Genomic DNA, 24,626 nt, shown 5'->3' with positions numbered 1-24,626 from the left:
CAGCTTCAGTCTCAAATCTATTTATCTGTTCCTCAACGGGGGGGGGGGGGGGGGGGGGAGGGGGGAGAAAAAGAAAAGAAAAGAAAATAGTTATTGTTAAGTACCATTTCCTTAGAAGTCATTTTAGCCATCATTTACTTATACTTTGATTTATCTTCCAGCATCTTATGAAAATATTCTCTCCAAACATCTTCTATATTATTTTTCTAGGTTTTCCTAATTCCATGCATAATAATTTTCTTTTATTTTATTAAACAAATTTTTTTTAATGTTTATTTATTTTGAGAGAGAGACACAACGTGAGCAGGGGAGTGGAGGAGAGAGAGGGAGACACAGAATCTGAAGCAGGCTCCAGGCTCAGAGCCTTATGTGAGGCTTGAACTCATAAATGGTGAGATCATGACCTGAGCTGAAGTAGGATGCTTAACCGACTGAGACACACAGGCGCCCCTTGCATAATAATTTTCTAATGTTAAAATATACTTACAGCAGTGCTCAAAATTGATTGGTCTTGTAACATACTATTGAATCAATTTGATAATATTTTCTTTAAGGATTATCCTTTTGTATTCATAAATAACAGTAGTGTTATTCTTTCAAGGACTACTCCTGAGGTTATATTATCTTCATAAGAGGCACTCTATGCAGGGCACCTGGGTGGCTCAGTCGGTTGAGCATCTGACTTCAGCTCAGGTCAGGATCTCATGGTCAGTGAGTTCGAGCCCCATGTCAGGCTCTGTGCTGACAGCTCAGGGCCTGGAGCCTGCTTCAGATTCTGTGTCTCCCTGTCTCTCTGTCCCTCCCCCACTCATGCTCTGTCTTTCTCTCAAAAATAAGTAAACATTTAAAAGATTTTAAAAAAAAAAGATGCATTTGATGCTGTCTCATTTAAAAAAAATTTTTTTAATGTTTATTTATTTCTGAGACAGAGAGAGGCAGAGCATGAGTGGGGGAGGGGCAGAGAGAGAGGTTAGACACACAGAATCTGAAGCAGGCTCCAGGCTCTGAGCTGTCAGCACAGAGTCTGACACGGGGCTTGAACTCACAAACTGTGAGATCATGACCCCAACCGAAGTCAGTCGCTCTACCAACTGAACAACACAGGCACCCCAATGCTGTCTCATTTTTAATATGCTCTGGAACAGAAAATATATTACAATTCTCAAGACTGAAGAAATTTTATGTAGTAAGTTTTTAATTACATTTTCCATTGTTTCTACACTTCTAGATTTAGAAAATTATCTTTTACAGTTTTCCAAATGGTGATTGAATTCAGATTTTCAAAGGTATTAACAAAATACATTTATACCATTCTCCTATATTCATTAAGAGTTGAGTTTTTCTTATTTCCTATTATAATCCCTTTATAATATATAATAATAATATAATAGTAGTAATTACTATTTAGTAAGTATTTGCTTGGTACTTGGCCTGTATTGATCTTAACTACATTTTTCTCACCTGAGCCTCACAATAATATTCACTATTCACAAATAATTCATTTGAGAATGAGTGGATTCAGCTTTATCTCTGAAACGTATCTCCTAGCTATCCACCCCACTATAATCCACCATTATTTCCCCCTGTTTCCTTCTGGGTTCTCCCTGCCTCCCCCCCTCCCCCCCCACACCTTCTACCTTGTCTCATTTCCACTTTTGCCCAGCTGTATAACACTCTGCACAGCATTCAGAATGACTTTTTGAAACAAAAATCCAACCACATCATTCTTCTCTTTAAAACTCTCACTGCTCTTTAGAACAAAACCAAATATTTTAATGTAGCCTATGAAGCCCCTCACGCTGCCCACCTATCTCTTCAAAGCCATCTGGTCTTTCTTTCACCTCACTTCACTTTACTGAAATATCATGTGAGTTTCTTTCCATTGAAACTTAAATCTTTTATTTCACTTAAGACCATCTGCTTTAAATTCTAATCTGTCTGATAGTTTACATTCTAATTTTTACAGTAATATTGTCACCTAACTTTGTTGATATTTTCCTGGTTTATTTCTACTCAGACTTTTATTTTTAAACTTTCTGTGTTATTTTCTTAACCAGAAGTTTTAGTTAACCAAAGTGCTAGTCTAACAAAGATTTTATCATTTCTATAAAATGGTTTATTTTAAAAGCCTATTCTATTTCACATTATAAATGTGTTAAGAAAAATTATTCATAATAAAGCAAAAGGATGGCTGTGTATTCATTTAATACCATCCTGGAGCTCTAACAGTCTCACCTAAGTATTATGTAATCATCCAAGGAATGTCCTTTTGTTTGATATGCTACATACTACTGATTATGGCCCAGTCTGTAAAGTTACATATCAATTTGAAGATGTTTGTACAAAAGAAGCTTCTATTGAATTCTGGTGAGTATAAGATATACCCTTAAAGTAATGATTGTACTGCCTTATAGGACATTAACTGAATTATGGTTATTATTAAACATAGTGATTTGATTTCATGTCCTTTAAAAAAAAAAAACTCTGTAAATACCTAGTTTAACAAGTGTTTTTGAAGCAACTTTACCATCTTGCTGATTTCTTTATTGATGAACCAAATATATTTTGGACATACATTCTATATTTATATGAGTAAATTTTTAACTTTTTGAAAATTATACTGTGACAGATGTGAAAGTCTTGCAAAAGAATAACATAAAATAGGAAATGGGGCTTCATAAAGGAAGGAAGGCCAAAGATTTGATCATTTTTGGCCTTCCCACTTCTGGATCATCTAATTATTGGGAAAAGGGAAAGAAACACAAGCAAAGTTTCTTTCAAATTTCTACCCAGTCGCACCCATCCCCCTGCCTGCTATTCTCTATGTGTTTACACTGAGGAGGTATTAAGTACACTGAACTCCGAATCAGAAGAGGTTTGACCCAGCCACTGACCCGATGTGTGACCTCAGGAAAGTAGAAATTCATCCAACATCTTTGGGCTCTATTTCAAGATGGAAATGAGATACTATGTTCTAACCCATAACACACAATACACAAATGTAGATAGAGTCAAGATGTAAGCATCAACGATAACTAGAAAGAGCCTAAAGGAAATATTGTTAGATGGGAAGAACTTTCTAAACATAATGTAAAACCCAATGACATAAATGAAAATATTGGTTCATTTGACTACTCTTTTGTGAATGGCTATTTTACATGCGTGCACAAAATGCAATGATCTAAGCATATGGAAAGATACTCAAACTCGTTAATAATCATGAAATTGTAAATGTATACAATATTATGATAGGATATACAATTTCTGGAAAACCACACAAGAAATTTGCAGGGTTTGTCATTACTAGATGGGAGGATGAGAATTAGGGTACTTTTACTTTCTATCTTATAAATTTTTCTTTTTTGGCTCTTTTGACCTAAACATTGATTATATTATTTTTAATCATCATTTCTAAAAGAGGTATATTTCCTGGGAAGTTATTTTAATAAGTTCATTAAATATTAAAACAATTATAGAATTTTAATGCAACAATATAATACATTTCTTATGTTAAAAGCATAACAAAACAAAAAAAAGTTTGGTAATGCTCAGTGTTCCTAGAATCATAAATAAGCTGGCACTCCTATTATATATCACATACTATAATTACAATTATGAATTCATGTTATGTTTCTGTGAGAAAATCAAAAAGTAGTTTTCAACTTTTCCACATGCAGAATCTTTAATCAAGCCAATCCACTTTTATAAATTTGTCCTAATAAGAAGAAAACATCCAAAAATACATGTATATGGGTGACTGTTTCAGATTTGTTAATACTGAAAAATTAAAAACAATTAGTAATATCTATTAATAGAATACTGGAATACCATACAAGATTTATTTATTTATTTATTTATTTATTTATTTATTTAATTTTATTTATTCCAGTTTGAAACCATAGCTTATTTTTAATGTAGCTCAAAATCTAATAACTGTATATTTTAAAACAGAAAAAAACCTCCTTTAGTTGTCCTTCTTATAGCATTGTTAGCACAAGAAAAAATAAAACACTTCTGGTTTACAAATGATACTGAGTCTTCATGAAAATGAAGGTACTTTATATTTATGGAACTTAAAAGCACAGGACATATTTTTAGAAGACCAAATTTACTTTGACCCATTTATAGTAATATTTGCAGTGTTAGAATGTACTTAAGTAATATATAATTAGGTCAATAAAATAAGGAATCCAAAAGAAACTGGTCTTCTTGAATTATTCACAGCACACATTAGAAACCTTGAGAGAGAACACACATTAGCAACAACGAGAAAACACCAGCAAGCTCAAAGGCAAGTTTGTATGCCGAGTATTTGTAAAAGGTTTAATAAGTATACAGCTTTTCTCGCTTATATAACAGATGCATTTCTATCTGCTTGTGTACAGCGAAGGATGAGAACCTGAATCAACTTACTTATGATTTCAGAAATGTGCTACTTCAGAAATGTATTCCATGAAATTTTCTTCACTGCTCCTACCACTGATTCTTCAAAAAATCAAAGTACACAAGTTCTCATCCCTTGGAACTGTTTTTAAAAACCAGTGCTTTAAATTGAAAGATAGGTAGAAACCTAGCATTCCTGGTACAGCACCTGGACTTAATCTTAATTAAAGTAAGAGTTAAATGTACAACAGAAAATCTATCATTTCTTTATCCTTGGAGGAGAGGGATGGAGAAAAAGGAGGTGGGGGGCATTTAAGAGCTGAGTAGGAGTAACAATAACTCATGATACCATCAACTCCATGATGAAGAACCATGGATCTCATCAATTTTATAATTCATGTTGGATCAAGAACTTTAGTTAACCTCTATGTATATTAATGAATTCAAACCTCATGCTCTGCAAAATATGAAGATGAATAATGTGAGATAAACTTGAACTGCAACAGGTATTTCCTAAGTAGAGGACCAAACACCAAAGGGAATCCCTCCTTCCAACATTTTTTGATATGGTAAGATTTCACTGAAGTGGAAATTCTAACACTTAAATGTGAAATCTCTTGGCCAAGTAAGAAATTACAGCTCTTATGGGTATTACCTTATGTAATCACTATATGTGTTACATATTAAATTAAACCCAGAATTATATGCTTACACAGTTACGCTGGAAATGATAATAATAGATGGTACCAGTGAAAAAAAGGACTATCTTTAACCCCAAAAGAGTAAGGGGGTGAGGAAGTGAAAACAAATAGAAAGCCCACAGAGAGATGGACATTTTCTGACCAGAAAAGGTCATTCTAAACACAGAAATATAAAAAGAAAAGTATTTCCTTATTTCCCCAGAGTGGAAATAATGTGAAACATTTATTTTATGTATCAGACAAGAACACAGCTTACAGTTCTATACCTCTCCAAACTTACAGTTTCCAAACTGAGCTGGGTCTTATAAATTATTTTAATATAGGGTAATATACATAAAATAATACATAATAACATGTTGTATTGTTTGTGTTTGTATTTTTATGTTTAATTTCCTGTTCCTTCTCCCCCCCATAATTAATTTAACACCAACCCCTTTTTTCAAGTCATAGAACCTGATTTTTCACTACCATTTGGTGAGAAATTAAATTCATAAAAAGCAAATTCCCTCAAATTCCAGAGTTTCTCCTTCTATCACTCCAAAACCAGATGCTCCGTTTGGGCTCCTACTCCCCTTCTCCCCTTCCTTTGTGACATTTTGCTTGCAATTACTCCTGTCTGTCCTTTCTCTTCAATCTCTTCCTTTTGCAATATGAGACTAAAGTGCTCAACGTTCTCATTTGAAAATTGAGATAGCTGTCAGACCCAAAATGCCTGCGTGCTAATGCCCTTGACTCTCCTAACAACAGTAATTTACGCTTTTGGTTTCTATGTTCTCACTTCCTCAACGCACTAAAATTTGAACCCTGCTTCCATGACCCTGACCTAATTCTCTATGTCATATATACAGGAGACTGATATACATGAGTGACTTCTTAATTTTTTTTCAATGGGGACAATATTCCTTTAACTTTCTTATTTATGTATTTATTAATCTATCTATGTACTGTATCTATCTATCTATCTATCTATCTATCTATTTAAATCCAAGTTAGTTAGCATATAGTAAAATAATGATTTCAGGAGTAGATTCCAGTGATTTATCCCCTATGTATAACACCCAATGCTCATCTCAACAAGTGTCTCTTACTTAAGTCTCCTTCCATTTATCCCATCTGTCCACCCACAACCCCTCCAGCAACCCTCAATTTGTTCCCTGTATTTAAGAGTGTCTTATGTTTTGCCCCCTTCCTTGTTTTTACATTATTTTTGCTTCCCTTCCCTTATGTTCATCTGTTTTGTGTCTTAAATTCCTCATATGACTGAAGTCATATAATATTTGTCTTTCTCTGACTAATTTGGCTTAGCATAATACCCTCTAGTTCCATCCACGTAGTTGCAAATGGCAAGACTTCATTCTTTTTGATTGCCTAGTCAATCCATTATATATATATATATATATATATATATATATATATAATTATATATATATATATAATGGTATATACGGTATAATGATATATATATATATATATATACATATATATGTGTATATACATATGTATATATATATACCAATTCTTCTTTATCTATTCATCCATTGATTGACATTTGGGCTCTTTCCATACTTTGGCTTTGGGCTTTGACATTTGGGCTCTTTCCATACTTTGACTTATATATATATACCATATATATACCAATGGTATATATACCATTATATATATATATATATAATGGTATATATGTGTGTGTGTATATATATATATATAATGGTATATATGGTACCATTATATATATATAATGGTATATATGGTATGTGTATATATATATATATATATATATATTGGTATATATGGTATAATGGTGTATATATATATATATATACACACAAACATATATATATATATATATAAAATGGTATATGTATATATATACCAATTTTTCTTTATCTATTCATCCATTGATTGACATTTGGGCTCTTTCCATACTTTGGCTATCGTTGATAATGCTTCTACAAACATCGGGGTGCATGTGCCCCTTTGAAACAGCGCACTTCTATACTTTGGATAAATACCTGGTAGTACAATTTCTGGGTCATAGGGTAGTTCTATTTTTAATTTTTTGAGGAACCTCTGTACTGTTTTCCAGAGTAACTGCACCAGTTTGCATTCCTACCAACAGTGCAGAAGAATTCCTCCTTCTCCACATCTTGCCAACACCTGTTGTTGCCTGAGTTGTTAATTTTAGCCATTCTGACTGGTATGAGGTGGTATCTCATTGTGGCTTTAATTTTGTATTTCCCTGATGATGAGTGATGTTGAGCATTTTTTCATGTGTCGGTTTGCCATCTAGATGTCTTCTTTGGAGAAGTGTCTTTTCATGTCTTTTGCCCATTTCTTCACAGGTTTCTTTGTTTGTTTTGGACCTGGACTCTTGTTTTTTGGGAGCTTTTTTATTATTAAAGTTTTTATTTTGCTTTTGTTTCCTTTGCTTCCAGTGACGTGATGAGTAAGAAGTTTCTGTGGCCAAGGTGAAAGAGGTTTTTGCATGCTTTCTCCTAGAGGATTTTGATGGCTTCTTGTCTTACATTTAGGTCTTTCATCCATTTTGAACTTATTTTTGTGTATGGTGTAAGAAAGTGGTCCAGGTTCATTTTTCTGCATGTCACAGTGCAGTTTTCCCAGCACCATTTTCTAAAGAGACTGTCTATTCCATTGGATATTCTTTCGTGCTTTGTCAAAGATTCATTGGTCATACATTTGTGGGTCCATTTCTGGGTTCTCTATTCTATTCCAAGGATCTGAATGTCTGTTTTTGTGCCAGTACCATACTGTCTTGATGATTCCAGCTTTATAATACATCTTGAAGTCCAGGATTGTGATGCCTCCAGCTTTGGTTTTCTTTGTCAGGATTGTTTTGGCTATTTGGGGTCTTTTGTGGTTCCATACAAATTTTAAGATTGTTTATTCTAACTCTGTGAAGAATGCTGGGCTTATTTTGATAAGGATTGCATTGAATATGTAGATTGCTTTGAGTAGTATTGACATTTGAACAATATTTGTTCTTCCAATCCAGGAGCATGGAATATTTTTCCATTTTTTTGTCTTTTTCAATTTCTTTCATAAGCTTTCTATAGTTTTCAGTGTATAGATTTTTCACCTCTTTGGTTAGATTTATTCCTAGGTATTGTATGGTTTTTGGTGCAATTGTAAATGGGATTGATTCCTTGATTTCTCTTTCTGTTGCTTCATTATTGATGTATAGGAATGCAACTGATTTCTGTGCATTGACCTTATATCCTGCGACTTTGCTGAATTTATGAATCACTTCTAGCAGTTTTTTGGTGGAATCTTTTGAGTTTTCCATATAAAGTATTGTGTCATCTGCAAAGAGTGAAAGTTTGACCTCCTCCTGGCCGATTTGGATGCCTTTTATTCCTTTTGTTGTCTGATTGCTGAGGCTAAGATTTCCAATACTATATTGAATAACAGTGGCAAGAGTGGACATCCCTGTCTTGTTCATGACCTTAGGGGAAAAGCTGTCAGTTTTTCCCCATTGAGGATGATATTATTGTTGGGTCTTTTGTATATGGCTTTTATGATCTTGAAGTATGATCCTTCTATTCCAACTTTCTTGAGGATTTTTATCAAGAAAGGATGCTGTATTTTGTCAAATGCTTTCTGTGCATCTATTGAGAGGATCATGTGTTTCTCATCCTTTCTTTTATTGATGTGATGTATCACACTGATTGTTTTGCGGATATTAAACCAGCCCTGCATGCCAGGTATAAATCCCACTTGGTTGTGCTGAACAATTCTTTTAATGTATTGTTGGATCCAGTTGGCTAATATGTTGTTGTGGTTTTTTGCATCCATGTTCATCAGGGAAATTGATATGTAGTTCTCTTTTTTAATGGGGTCTTTGTCTAGTTTTGGAATCCAGGTAATGCTGGCTTCATAGAATGAGTTTGGAAATTTTCCTTCCATTTCTATTTTTTGGAAAAGCTTCAAAAGAATGGATGTTAACTCTGCTTTAAATGTTTGGTAGAATTCCCCTGGACTCTTGTTTTTTGGGAAGTTTTTTATTGTTAATTAGATTTTTTACTGATTATGGGTCTATTCAAATTTTCTATTTCTTCTTGTTTTAGTTTTGGTAGTTTACATGTTTCTAGGTATTTGTCCATTTCTTCCAGATTGCCCAATTTATTGGCATATAATTGCTCATAATGTTTTCTTATTATTGCTTGTATTTCTGCTGTGTTGGTTGTGATCTCTCCTCTTTCATTCTTGATTTTATTTATTTGGGTCCTTTCCTTTTTTCTTTTTGATCAAACTGGCTAGGGGTTTATCAATTTTGTTAATTCTTTCAAAGAACCAGCTACTAGTTTTTTGTGTTTTTGTGTTTTTTGTGTTTTTTGGTTTTTTTGTTTGTTTGTTTTGGTTTCAATAGCATTGATTTTTTGCTCTAATCTTTATGATTTCCCATCTTCTGCTGGTTTAGGGTTTTATTTGCTGTTCTTTTTCCAGATCTTTAAGTGTAAGGTTAGGTTGTGTATTTGAGACCTTTCTTTTTTTCTGTAGGAAGGCCTGTATTGCTATATACTTCCCTCTTATGACTGTCTTGGCTGCATCCCAGAGATTTTGGGCTGTGGTGTTATCATTTTCATTGGCTTCCATGCACTTTTTAATTTCCTCTTTAACGTTTTGGTTAGCCCATTCATTCTTCAGTAAGATGTTCTTTAGTTTCCAAGTACTTGTTATCTTTCCAAATTTTTTCTTGTGGTTGATTTCAAGTTTCATAGCATTGTGGTCTGAAAATATGCATGGTATTATCTCTATCTTTTCGTGCTTCTTGAGGGACGATTTGTGTCCGCGTGTGTGATCTATTCTGGAGAATGTTCCATGTGCACTCAAGAAGAATGTGTATTCTGCTGCTTTAGGATGAAATATTATGAATATATCCATTAAGTCCATCTAGTCCAGGGTGTCATTAAAAGGAATTGTTTCCTTGTTGATTTTCTGTTTAGATGGCCTGTCCATTGCTGTAAGTGGGGTGTTGAAGTCCGCTACGATTAAGGTATTATTATCAATGAGTTTCTGTGTTCGTGATTAATTGATTTATTTACTTGGGTACCTCCACGTTTGGAGCATAAGTGTTTACAATTGTTAAATCTTCTTGGTGCATAGACACATTATGATATAATGCCCTTCTTCATCTCGTTACAGTCTTTATTTTAAAGTCTAGATTGTTTTGGGGTGCCTGGGTGGCTCAGTTGGTGAGGCATCCGACTTTGGCTCAGGTCATGATCTCGTGATTTGTGAGTTTGAGCCCTGCCTTGGCCTCTGTGTTGACAGCTCAGAGCCTGGAACCTGCTTCTGATTCTGTGTCTCCCTCTCTTGCTCTGTCCCTCCCCTGTTCATGTGCTCTCTCTCTCTCTCAAGAATAAATAAAACATTTAAAAAAAAAGTAAAGCCTAGATTGTCTGATATAAGTATGACTGCTTTGGCTTCCTTTTAGTGACTATTAGTGTGATAGATGGTTCTCCATCCCCTTACTTTCAGTCTGAAGGTATTTTAAGGTGTAAAATGGATCTCTTGTAAACAGCATATAAATGGATCCTCTTTTCTTATCCATTCTGTTACTCTATGTCTTTTGATTAGAACGTTTAGTCCATTGATATTTGGAGTGAGTACTGAAAGATATGAATTTGTTGCCATCATTATGTCTGTAGAGTTGGAGTTTCTGGTGGTATTCTCTGTTCCTTTCTAGTCTTCGTTGTTTTTGGTCTTTTTTGATTTTTTTTTTTTCATCTTTTTTTTTTCCCTTAGAGAGTGCCCCTTAAAATTTCTAGCAGGGTGGGTTTAGTGATCACGAACTCCTTTAATTTTTGTTTGCCTGGAAATCCTTTTATCTCTTCTTATATTTTGAATGACAGCCTTGCTGGATAAAGAATTCTCGGATGCATATTTTTCTGATTCAGCACATTGAAATATCCTGCCACTCCTTTCTGGCCTGCCAAGCTTCTGTGGACAGGTCTGATGCAAACCTGATCTGTCTTCCTTTGTAGGTTAAGGACTTTTTTCCCTTGCTGCTTTCATGATTCTTTCTTTGCCTGAGTATTTTGTGAATTTAACCATGATATGCCTTGTTGATGGTCGGTCTTTGTTGAATTTAACGGGAGTTATCTGTGCTTCCTGGATTTTGATGTCTGTGTCTTTCCCCAGGTTAGGAAAGTTTCTGCTAGGATTTGCTCACATAAACCTTCTACCCCCTTTTCTCTCTCTTCATCTTCTGGGACCCCTATGATTCTCATGTTATTCCTTTTTAATGAGTCACTGAGTTCTCTAATTCTTGTATAGTTCTCTTTTGCCTTAGTCTCCCTCTTTTTTTCTGCTTCATTATTCTACATAAGTTTGTCCTCTATATCACTGGTTCACTGCTCTGCTTCATCCATCCTTGCCACCGTGGCATCCATTCAAGATTACATCTCAGTTATAACATTTTTAATTTCATCCTTACTAGATTTTATGTTTATTATCTCCACAGAAAGGGATTCTATGCATTTTCCAGCCCCAGCTAGTATTATTATTATCATGATTCTAAATTCTGGTTCAGACATCTTGTTGTATCTGTGTTGATTAAGTCCCTGGCTGTCATTTCTTCCTGTTCTTTCTTTTGGGGTGAATTCCTTCATTTCATCATTTTGAAGGAAGAAAAGGAATTAATAAAATTAAAAAATTAAAATTAAAAATGAAAACAACACACAAAAATCAAATAAAAGATGCTATATCCTGTGTTTTTGTCTGGTTGTTGAAAGAAACTTTGTACAATAGAGAAAAAAAGGGAAAATAGAGAAAAGAAAAAAAGAAAACATTTGAAAATTAAAAAAATGAACACAATAAAATAGAATAAAATGAAATGATGAAAGTAAAATAGAATTTAAAAAATTTACAAAAAATATAGTAGAAGAAAATTAAAGAAAATCTTTTTTATAAAACTGGAAAATAAAATATTTTTTTTCTCTTTCTGTATTCACGAATAAAAGAAAAAGAAAAAAAATTAAATAAATGGGTCAGTGAACAGAATGAAATACGATGGAAATTACCTCTAGTTTCCCCTGGAAGTCAAACTATGAAGCACTTTACAGTCCGCAAACTAAGCTGGCAGAGAGACCTGTGGTGTTCCTCAAGAGTGTGGTTGGCCCAGTTGGGCAGGTTTTGCTGTAATAGCTCCATTCTCCACTAGATAGTGCTGCTTAGTTTACTGGGGTTGATGGTTGTGGTGTGTGTAGGCATGTAAGAGTGTGTGCAGCAGGGGAGAAAATGGTGTTACCCAGCTACCCAGTCCCTAGTTTCAGACTCTGTGCTCTCCCCATAGGACAATCAAGCACCCCTACTTTTCTCTGTCTTCAGTCCACTCCTTGCTTCTACACTGTCCACAACCAAACCATCAGCCTTCCAGGCAGCACCTCCTTCCCAAATTTTATCTCAGATGGGGCTGTGTGTTTCCAAATCCCTCACTTCTGAAGGCCCTGTAGCTTTGACCCTCTCAGACCCTCTGGAGGAGGGTCTTGCAGAGCAATGGAACATTCATGTGACCATGATGTTGTATATGCCCAGAGACTGTGGCTGGGTGCCAGCCTGCCCCAGAAAATGTTGGCACAATTGTGTAGCAGTAGCATTTCAGGGATTATGGTAAATCACAACACACATCTGGCATCAGGCTTCACCCTTAACATCCTTATTCCAACACCAGTGAATGTGGTTGTTCTCTGGGTCCACTAGGACCTTTGCCTGTGGTGAAGCTGTACAGTCTCTACCAAATGTCCTCCCAAAATGAGAACCATCTCTTCCCATGTGACCCGAGGACCTCTCAGACCTCACTTTCTGCTCCTGGGGATTAGCCCTCCCCAGCAGAGCTCCTCCAGGTATTGAGCTACAGAGTTTCAGACTCTGTTCTCTCCCTGTTTATAGAGTCTTAATGGAATTTAAACCCTCTCATTTCTCCTTTCTCCCTTTTCTGTTCAGTCCTTTGTGGCTATTTCCTCTTTCTCTCCAGTTGCTTTGGGGAGGGGTGCTTTTACTGTACTCTCCCCCCATGTCCATCCTCTCTCTGCAAGCAAAAACAGCTCCCTACCATGTGAGACTTGTCGCTCCCTAAGTTCATCTCTCCATGCTGCGTACCTGTCAGGGTCTTTGGTTTAAGTTGTGCAGATTGTTGTGTTGATCCTCAAATCAAATTTTCTAGGTGTGTAAGATGGTTTGGTGTTAATCTAGCTGCATTTCAGGGACTAGAGAGGCAAAAAAAACTTTCATGCTGCTCCGCCATCTTGGCCCCTCTCAGAAAGTGTCTTTCTTTTACTTTCTAATGATACATTTGACCTTCTGATGATTCCTTTTTTATCTGAAATCTGACGTCTTGAATCCTGTAGGGTGATTCCCTTGTGACTCATTGAACCTCTTGTTGATCTGTATTACTGGATTCAGTTCCTCTGCCTGCCTTGTCAAAATTCGCGTGTGCTGATCTCAGTCTTTTCATTTCACTTTGCAACTTCTCCCAAATAACTTTACACACTTTTGTGGTTTGAAGTAATGTGAAGTTTTTACTGCAATTATGCTTCCTAACTATGTATTTCTAATAATTTTTTCCTGAACTTCAAGCTGTAAATGCGCCTGCCCAATATGTGGCCATATCTTGAAATTCCACAGACATTTTAGGCTGTATATATCAAAAAATAAATTCACTATTTTTGGGCCCTCTCCTTGACATTCCCTTGCATTTTTGTTTCAGTTTGTGTTCCCTTCAATTCATTCAGTTACCTATTTCATAAACATGTCAATCATCCTTATGACCTCTTCCTTCTTAACCCAGAAACACAACATTCAGTTGTACAGTTTATACACTGAAAATGTAGGCCCAGACCTGACCATAGGGATGGATTCAGGAGTTGGCAAATATTTTTCTGTAAAAAATATTCAGGAGTTGTATATAGTAAATACTTTGAGTTTTCCATAGCATATGGTTTTTCTGTTGCAACTACCCGATTCTGCTGCTGTAATGTGAAAGCGCCATAGACAACATGTAAACACATGAATGTGGCTGTATTCCAATGAAAATTTACTTACAGTAACAGGTACAGTGTGCCATTTCCTGGGATGGAGCTAAGATTGCTGAAATTCAGCCTATGTTCTACTTGGCTAAACCATGGGTCCAACACAGGCAATGTTATTGGACTAGAAGTCATCATGCCTTTAGCCTCCATCTCTAAATTTGATCATCTCATCATTTTAATTTTACTTTCCAAATATTTCTTGAATACATGCCTTTTCTTTTCTAAATTCGTTGCCATTAACAAATTTAGTCCTCAACTAGTATTTCAAAGCCTTCCTAGTCTGACTTTCAAATCTTATAAACAAATCTTATAAACAAAATTCAAATCAAACCATGCCACCCACAACATGAAAAGAAAGTTCTTATGTACTTTATTGAAAGCACATTTGTTATGATTTTCTAGTCTCATCTGTTATCACCTTTTCTGTTGACCTTTATATTCCAGTAACACTGAATCATCTGTAGTCCCAAGAAGGAGTTATCTCTATTTATCCACTATCTCTTCTTTTTTACTGCCTTCCCATTTTAAAATTGTCACATACCAAAGTCACTTTCAGACTCTAATACTAGCCCCAATTCTCATATTTCTACAAATACTTCCCTTTAATATCCTACAACCACTGACAGAATTAACAACTGCCTCTTCTTTGCAATTTATTAAACTTATACACATATCAGTAACCGAACATATTACACTGCATATACACAGATATATCTGACTACACTTTTTTCTGCCTTAGTAGACCATATGCTCCTTAAGCCCAAGGATTGTATTTCAGTCATCTGTGAGTGTACAGTGATTAGCATAAGTCTCAGCATGGCGTGAATTCTCAATATTTGTTCAACTGAACTGACCTGAATTCTACTTTAAGACTGAAATTTGAAAGAAGCTACTGCCCTGATGCTGCTTCCCAAAGAGGTCAGAAATACTGAGATGTTTATATTTTGAATGCAGAAAGAACTTCCAGATCATTATAGACCTTGGATGGAAATTGCTAACAAACTCCCTCACTTGATTGAGAGTCACCAGCTTCAAGCTCAAGTGGACAAGGTATATCTTTTTTTCATTATTCTCCTTAAGTTCTTCTCACCTTCCTATTTTCATCCCCGTACCACTTTTTTTTCTCAGCACTGTGAAAGTGGGTCAAGGACCCAGGGACACCAAATGTTGCCCCTGAGATTACCAAAAAGGGTATCTCACATTTCCTAAAGAGTGGAATGACTACTTCTTCATATGACACATGTATTTCCGTAAAATTTCCAGAGTCTGCACAAAACAATTTCTGGAACATATTAAGCCCTCAACAAATATTTGCCTAAAAAAAGGAAGGCAGTCTGGTTAGGAATTGTAGGCAAGTTGATGGATAAGGTCTACCTTGAGAAGGATGAGCATAGAAATTCTCAGTGTCCTCATTGCATGTCACATGGTCAGGTTTCCTCTGCCTTAATTTTACCATCCGGGTCTTAGAGAGTATTGGAGTCAAGAGAATTGCTGAGTTTTAAAGTCAGGGTTGGTAGCTCTGCAAAAATAATTGATAAAAGGAGCAATATTTTCCAAGAGTGAATAAGAGACAGTGAAATTTCTTGGTCCTGGAAGTACTGACATTACCACACAGTAATAATAAGAAGATATAATTGGAAGAATATAGACTTTGATTTGGAAAGACCTGAGTTTGAATCTTGGTTTTTATCACTTAGTAGCTATCTAACTTGTAAACAGATTACTTCACCCAAGTAACTCTGCTTCCTTATTTATAGAAGAGGAGTAATTCTGGTGTCATAGAGTTGTGGAAACTACATGGCTTTGAATAACCCTCTGTATTCCTTGCTACTTCATAGTGCTCAATATATATTTATATTTCCATCTAGTCTCCTCTCCATCAGCTTTAATCCCACCTATTTGGAATACCATGTGGTTTCCGAGATACAAGAAAGGTTTTTCATTCTCTCAAACTCTCCATCACTGACTTAAACATATTTAATATCTATAAATACTAATGCATTTAAATATACTTCCTAGATGTCTGCTAAGTTCAGGCACAAGATTGGAAATCCTGGAAAAGATTCAAGAGACTGTCTTCAACATTTATGAAGATGGCAAATTAAACCTAAGAATGTATTTTCCTGCTGCATGAAGTCTTATCAATATGACAAAGAAATACAAGAAGAAGAAGAAAAATAATAAAATATCTTTAAATGCAGGAAAACAAGAGAAAGTACCAAAGGTGGATAAAACTTAAAAAACTGTATCACATCAAGCAAATTACATCAGAGTCTGTGGTATGCATGCCAAGCATTCAACCAAAGTAAATTAAGCCTCTGTAGCCTCCCTCTCCCATGTCAGAGTAACAGGACACAGAAACAAGGTGGAGTCTGGGATAGTCTGTAGAAGGACAGATTAAGATTCAATTTGTGAACTACACAATTCTCTGCACCAGGCTTTCCTCAGGTTCTGTTTGATTAAACTGTCATGAGTGAAATGAAGGACTCATTGAATTGGTGCTCTTCATATGTTAAATATCAATGAGAAAAAGCTAGGAGTGTCCAGCTAACTTCTGGCCACTGAATACATGGGAGATGGGGAAACAGCTTAGTACAGCAGTGAAAATAATCCCCAGACACTTCTACTGGGTTGAATAGTGTTTCACCAGAAATAGTGTCCATTTGGAAACTGTGACTGTAACCTTATTTGGAAGTAAGGTCTTTGCAGATAAAATCAAGGTAAATGAGGTCATACTGTATTAGGGTGCACTCTAATCCAATATGACTGGTGTATTTATAAGAAGAAAGAAATATGGCCAGAGACCTATGAACAATTGGGGAAGAACACCATATGAAGATAGAGGCAGAGATAGAAATAATGTATGTATAAGCCAAAGTGTCAACAGTTGCTGGTAATCACCAGAAACTGAGAAGGGAACATGGAACAGATTGTCCCTCAGAAATTCCAGAGGGAACCAACCTTACAAACACCTTAATTTGAGACTTCTATTGTCCAGAATTGTGAGTTCTATAGTTTTAAGCTTCTGAGTTTGTGTTCATTAGTTGAGGCAGCCCTAGGAAACTATTACAACACTCTTGGCCAGTCTCTACATTTCTAATTACTTAAAAAAACATCTAACTACATGAAACCACTTTTAAGACTTCACTGGGGCACTTGGCTGCTCAGTTGGTAAAGCATGAACCTCTTGATCTTGGTATTGTAGGTTTGAGTCCCACACTGGGTGTAGGGATTACTTTTAAATAAAAAAAAAAAAAAAAAAAAAGATTTTTAAAAAAGAACTTCACCAGCTCAGGCTCATACTGAATCAATTGGAAATCAGTCATAAAAAGTAATCATTATGGTTTCCAGGGCCATATATGGAGCTACAGACTAAAAACATGTTCTCTTGAGACCTTTACTTTGCGCAGGCAACACAATAATTGAATTTACAGTTTTGATCTTAAAGTACCTCAAGGCCAACCACCTTGCCCTTAGAAAGCCCCAGTATACCTATCTATGTTTAGGTACAAAACAAACAAACTTGTTTTTGGTTTAGATGCATCCATCTTCTTCCGGAAAGTGTCCCCTTTCTCCACTCCACTGCTACAAAACATTACAGGCAACAGACTTGCTCACAGGAAGCTACACAAGAGGAATCTCAGTAGGATTCTGGAAACATGATAAGGGAAGCTATATTAGCTATTATTTCTGGTAAAACTGACCACCATTCCTGAACATGAATAGATAATATCAAATTACCATGTGATATAAAGAGAAGGGGTAAGTCAAAAAGCAGTAAGAAGGGTCTGGACATTCAGAACAAATGGCTGTGATGAAATCAATGTTTTTAAACATATTAAAGCAGCAGAATACCCATTCTTTTTGAAAGCACATGGAACATTTAGAGAATGGATAATTTACTGGGGCACAAATCACCCCTCAACTACAAAAAGATTGAAATCATACCATGAATATTTTATAACAACAATGCCATGAAGCTTGAAGTTAACCACATGAAAAATTATGGAAAGACCACAAATACATGAAAGTTAAAGAACATCCTACTAAAGAATGAGTGGCTTGACCAGGAAATTAAAAATGAAAGTAAGAAGCATATGGAAGCAAATGAAAATGAAAACATGACAGTTCAAAACCTTTGGGATGTAGAAAAGGGAGTCCTAATAAGGAAGCATATGGCAATACAGGCCTATCTACAGAAGAAATAAAAGTCTCAAATATACAAGCTAGAAGAGGAACAATAAATAAAGTCTAAAGCCCATGAAAGAAGGGACATGATAAAGATTAGAGGAGAAATAAGTGATAGAGAAACAAACAAACAAACAAACAAACAAAAACAGCAGAACAGATCAGTAAAACCAAGAGCTGGTTCTTCAAGAGAATTAATAAAATTGATAAACCCTTAGCCAGACTTAACAAAAAGAAAGGAGAAAGGACCCAGAAAATAAAATCACAAATGAAAAGGGAGAGATCACAATCAATACCACAGAAATACAAACAATTATAATAAAGCCTTATGAAAAATTATATGCCATCAAACTGGGCAATTTGGAGAAAAATGGACAAATTCCTAGAAACATACAAACTACCAAAACTGAAACAGGAAAAACTAGAAAATTTGAACAAATCCATAACCAGCAAAGAATTTGCATCAGTAATCAAAAATCTCCCAACAAACAAAAGTCTTCTCAAACTGTTCCAAAAACTAGAAATGAGAGGAAAACTTCCAAAGTTGTTTTACAAGGTCATCATTATCTTGATTCCAAAACCAGACAAAGACCCCACTAAAAAGGAGAATTACAGGCCAATATTCCTGATGAACCTGGATGTAAAATTTCTCAACAAGATGCTAGCAAATTAAATTCAACAGTATGAAAAGAATTATTCACCATTATCAAGTGAGATTTATTTCTAGACTGAAGGGCTGGTCAATATTCACAAATCAATCAATGTTATACACCACAGTAATAAAAGAAAGGGCAAGAACCATATGATCCTATCAACAGATCCAGAAAAATCATTTGACAAAATATAGCATCCATTCTTGATAAAAACCTTCAACAAAGTAGGGATAGATGGAACATGCCTCAACATCATAAAGGGCATATATGAAAGATCCACAGCTAATATCATCCTCAATGGTGAAAAACTGAGAACCATTTCTCTATGGTCAGGAATAAGACAAGGATATCTATCTACTCGCACCATTACTATTTAATATGGTACTGAAAGTCTTAGCCTCAGCAATCAGGCAACAAAAAGAACTAAAAGGCATCCAATTGGCAAGGAAGACGTTAAACTTCTTCTCTATTTGCAGAGAACATTATACTCTATGTAGGAAACCCAAAAGTTATAAAATTGTTAGCATTAATACATGAATTCAGTAAAGTCACAGGATATAAAGTCAACATATAGAAATCTGTTGCATTTCTATATACCAGTAATAAAGCAGCAGAAAAAGAAATAAAGGAATTGATCCCATTTGCAACTGCACCCAAAACAATAAGATACATATGAATAAACCTAACCAAAGAGGCAAATGATCTGTACTCTGAAAACTATAGAACACTTATGAAAGAAACTGAAAAAGACACAAGAAATGGAAAAAACATTCCATACTCATGAATTGGAAGAATAAACATTGTTAAAATGCCCATACTACCCAAAGCAATGCATACATTCAATGCAATCCCTATCAAAATACCACCAGCATTTTTCACAGAGCTAGAACAAACGATTCTAAAATTTGTATGGAACCACAAAAGACCCCAAATAGCCAAAGCAATCCTGAAAAAGAACAGCAAAACTGGAGGCATCACGACTCCAGACTTCAAGCTTTAATGCAAAGCTTGTCCTCAAGACATTTGTCCTCAAGACAATATGGTACTGGCATAAAAACAGACACATAGATCAGTGGAACAGAATAGGAAACCCAGAAATAGACCCCCAACTATATGGTCAATTCATCTTTGACAAAGCAGGAAAGAATATCCAATGGAAAAAAAGACAGCCTCTTCAACAAATGGTTTTGGGAAAACTGGATGACAACATGCAGAAGAAAGAAACTGGACCACTTTCTTACCCAAAACACAAAAATAAATTCGCCATGGATGAAAGACCTAATGTGAGACAGGAAACCATCAACATTCTACAGGAGAACATAGGCAGAAACCTTTCTGACCTAGGCCATAGCAACTTCTTATGAGACATGTTACTACAGGCAAGGGAAACAAGCAAAGATGAACTATTAGCACTTCATCTTGATAAAAAGCTTCTGCATAGTGAAGGAAACAACCAACAAAATTGAAAGGCAGTCTACAGAATGGGAGAATATATTTGCAAATGACATATCAGATAAAGGGTTAGTATCCAAAATCTATAAAATATTTACCAAAGTCAACACCCCAAGAAACAAATAATCCAGTTAAGAAATGGGAAGAATACATGAATAGACATTTTTCCAAAGAAGACATCCAGATGGCTAACAGACACATGAAAAGATGCTCAATATCACTCATCATCAGGGAAATACAAATCACAACCACAATGAGATACCACCTCACTCCTGTCAGAATGGCTAAAATTAACATAAGAAACAACAGGATAAGGCTAGGATAAGGAGAAAGAGGAACCCTCTTACACTTTTCTCCTCTGGAGAACAGTATGGAGGTTCTACAAAAAGTTAAAGAAAAGAACTACCGTACAATCCAGCAATTGCACTACTAACTATTTACCCAAAGGATACAAAAATACAGATTCAAAGGGGTGCACATGCCCTGATATTTATAGCAGCATTATCAACAATAGCCAAACTATGGAGAGAACCCAAATGTTCATAGAGTGATTGAATGGATAAATAAATTGTGGTATACATATATAATGAATATACATGATATGTAATGAATATTCATATATAATATGAATATTACTCACTGATTCATCTATATGAATATTACTCAGCCATCAAAAAGGAAAATCTTGCCATTTAAAATGATGTGAATGGAGCTAGAGTATATTATGCTAAGCAAAATATGTCAGTCTGAGAAAGACAAATACCATATGATTTCACTCATATGTGGAATTTAAGAAACAAAACAAATGAATATATGGGAGGGTAAAAAAAGAAAAAGAAAAAGAAAGAAGAAAGGGGGAAACTAACCATAAGGGACTCTTTTTTTTTTTTTTAATTTTTTTTTTTCAACGTTTATTTATTTTTGGGACAGAGAGAGACAGAGCATGAACGGGGGAGGGGCAGAGAGAGAGGGAGACACAGAATCGGAAACAGGCTCCAGGCTCTGAGCCATCAGCCCAGAGCCGGACGCGGGGCTCGAACTCCCGGACCGCGAGATCGTGACCTGGCTGAAGTCGGACGCTTAACCGACTGCGCCACCCAGGCGCCCCCATAAGGGACTCTTAAAGATAGAAAAGAAACAGGGTTGATGGAGGGAGGTGGATGGGAGATGGGCTAGACACATGATGGGTATTAAGGAGGCTACCTGTTGTGATGAACACTGTGTGTTGTATGTAAGTGATGGGTCACCGAATTCTACACTTGAAACCAATATTGCACAGAATCCTAACTAACTAGAGTTTGAATAAAAATTTGAAAAAAAAAAAAAAAAGACTCAGGAGAGAAAAAAGTGAGCATTTAAGAAACATTGACAAATAATGAAATTAATGAAATGTATGGTCAACTTTTGTTTTGTATGGTTAATCTTAATAAGCACTGCTATGTGGCTGTGAAATAAGAAGGAATTTCTAAAATAATGTGTGCCTGCATGTATGTGTATGAATGTAGTCTTGTGGCCAAAGTGCGTTAACATGATGATGGAGCTAAAATTCCATATTTATTTTTAACAAGAAGTTTAGAAAATTTGGAAGTTGTAAATATAAAATAATGTTTAGTTAGTTATGCCATGTAAAAAGTAAATGAATAAATATATGTATATTTAACAGCAAGGTGAGAAAATTTGCCTTGTCAGTCATCATGACATATAAAACTACAAAATTTGAGACCAGATGATATAGGGCAACAGTAACAACGATCACCCAAAACTTTAATACAGAACTGACATACAGACCCACACATATGTGAAATGTTACTATATCACAGAGGAAATGATAGATTAGAAGGGAACATAATGGTGCTAGAATGACCGATTATCCATACATATGGCAGCACAGAGCAAAAGAATACATTGATTGGATTGGCTCCTTGTGTCATAAACAAAAATATATTCATTCCAGATGGATTAAGAATTTAAATGTAAAAGACAAAAATTAAATGTTTTAGAAGAGAATTGAAGAGGATATGTACTTGGACTAAGGAAGATTTCCTAATGACTAAGATGGGGATGTTTTTATGATAGACTTCATTTCACTAAAATAGAGCCTCTTTTCCTCAAAATAGACTATAAAGAAAATGAAAAGTCAAGCCACAAACTGAAAAATGCTATCATGTATATAACTGAGAAAAAGATTTGTATCCTGTATATGTAAAGTCCTGGAAATCAAACAGAAAGAGAAACAACCACATTTAAAAAAAAAAAAAATGTGGTATAAACAGGAACATTTTACAAACTAGCAAACATACATGACCAAGTGACGTTGGAAGATGGTAACCTGTATTAATAATCGGGAAAAGAAAATTAAAAGTGTAATGGGATTGGATTTTACAACTTTCGTATTTACTTTCCATCTCACAATAAAACACAAATATGAAATGAAGTTGATTTCTTTAAACTGAAGAAAACATTAAGTTTATGACTCACTCTCTCCCTAACTATTTTATCCGGGTTTTTTTTTTTGTAGAAAAAAATTTCCATTACAAAGGGTATTTGTTGTTGCTGTTTACTTTTTCTAAATCATTTTGATGTTTAAAAAAAATGTGTGGGTTTGCTTGGAAAGAGGAACCCAGGGACTCTGGGATGTGCAGGAAATTTCCAAAAAAAACCCTCTAACCAAAAGCCACATTCTCAACTTGGACCCTGTTCCTTTACCTTGGCTGCACTCTAGGTAACCAATAGGGACTTATGGCTATAGAGCATTTGAAATGTGGTTAAGACAAATTGCGATGTAAGCTACTCACTGGATTCTGAAGACTTACCCTAAAAAAGAGACTGCAAATCATCTCAATATTTTTATACTGATTATGTGTTAATAATGTTATGCATATATTGATCTAGAAAAAATATGTTACTAAAACAAATTTCATGTTTCTTTTACTGATTTTTTTAAATGTCTCTTGTTAGGGTGGCTGGTGGCACCAGCGACCAAGAATTGCACGAAGAGTAGAACAACTAGCAGGACAGAGTTTATTCATTCTCCAAGAGAGGAGAGGGGCCAGATATCAAGAGAAACGGTGGCCCAAGTTTGTATTAGGCTGGGCCTCTTAAAGGGTTTTAAGGTTGTGAGAGGTTTGCAGCCACACCCATGGTGGGGCGGGACTGGGAGGTGACAAGTTTCTCAGGATGCTCTGTCCCAGGCTCTGCTGGGATGTGGGTTATGGTCCCAGGCTAGAGAAGGTTAAGTTTTATAGTTGTGGTCTATTTTCTGAGAATGAAGGTCACCACGACCTGAAAGAGAAAGAGGCTCAAACACGGACATCTGCAGGGTTTCTCGATAAGCTTGCCTAGGGAGGGGCCTTTAAGTAGAACCTTTTTTGCCCTTCTTGCTGGACATTTTTTAATTACATGTGTGGTTTCCATGTTTCTAGCAGGCAGTGCTGACTTGGGAGAACAGGGCAATTGTCGGCAGAACTGAAGTAGCATCCGGGCTCAGTCCCTGCCGGCTCTGTGACCCTGACCCTACCCTTTTTGACTTAGTTGTGTCCTGTGGAATTGGGGGGCAAGACAGAACAACATCCGGCATGGGAAGTTTTTAGCAGCCTTGGAAACGCTTTCCTAAGCACCTTACAACAAGTGCTTAATAACTATGGTCATAATTCTCAAGCCGGTTCCTGTTGAAATGCAACATCTCAGCAGTCACTCCCCCACCTCATACACGCACACGCAAACGCACGCGAGCCTAGAGCACATTGCATTTGCGATTCAGAGCCAACTTTTAGGAGGAAGGAACACACAGCTGCGCGGGGCGAACAGACACGGGAAGGCTGCCCCTTGGCGGAGAGCGGAGGAAGGATTCCGTGGCGGAGGCTCTAGAGCAAGCTGCGGAGAGCCTGGGCGGGAGGGGCAGCGGGTCTGAGGCCGCAGAGGCGGTGCCTGGCGCTTAAAGGGATACACAAGACGTCCACCGCCGCCTCTTGGGGCACTTAAAGACCCAGAGAAGGACCCCTGGGAAGATCTGGATCAGGCTGTGTCTACAGCTGGGGAAGAGATAGGGGGACCAAGGAAAAAGGCCGAGGTGAGGAGGGGGTGTGCCAGGAAGGTGGAACACACTGTTTCAGTCAACCAAGACAGGCAAGGGTGTTCCAGACAAAAGTGAAAAACTGTTTTGTTGGGGCAGAGCTGTCAACAATTGACTTCTGTACGGG

At 36.1% G+C, this 24,626-nt stretch overlaps 1 protein-coding gene across 2 annotated transcripts in view; it reads left to right on the top strand.

Annotated features, from left to right (window-relative positions):
• Positions 1-24,626, top strand: part of IDO2 (indoleamine 2,3-dioxygenase 2) — a 75,163-nt gene that overhangs the window by 13,021 nt on the left and 37,516 nt on the right. The window contains exon 2 of one of the 2 annotated variants that reach the window (XM_030312580.1): positions 15,089-15,184. In XM_030312580.1, the coding sequence (XP_030168440.1) occupies positions 15,089-15,184 (96 nt within the window). Of the gene's footprint in view, positions 1-15,088; positions 15,185-23,621; positions 24,497-24,626 lie in introns of those variants that run through there. The other variant, XM_030312581.1, reaches the window with a different exon arrangement.

The sequence above is a fragment of the Lynx canadensis genome, chromosome B1 (assembly GCF_007474595.2).
Source record: "Lynx canadensis isolate LIC74 chromosome B1, mLynCan4.pri.v2, whole genome shotgun sequence".
NCBI lineage: Eukaryota > Metazoa > Chordata > Mammalia > Carnivora > Felidae > Lynx > Lynx canadensis.
The sequence above is the reverse complement of the archived record's forward strand: the minus strand, read 5'-3'. Positions and strand labels throughout refer to the sequence as shown.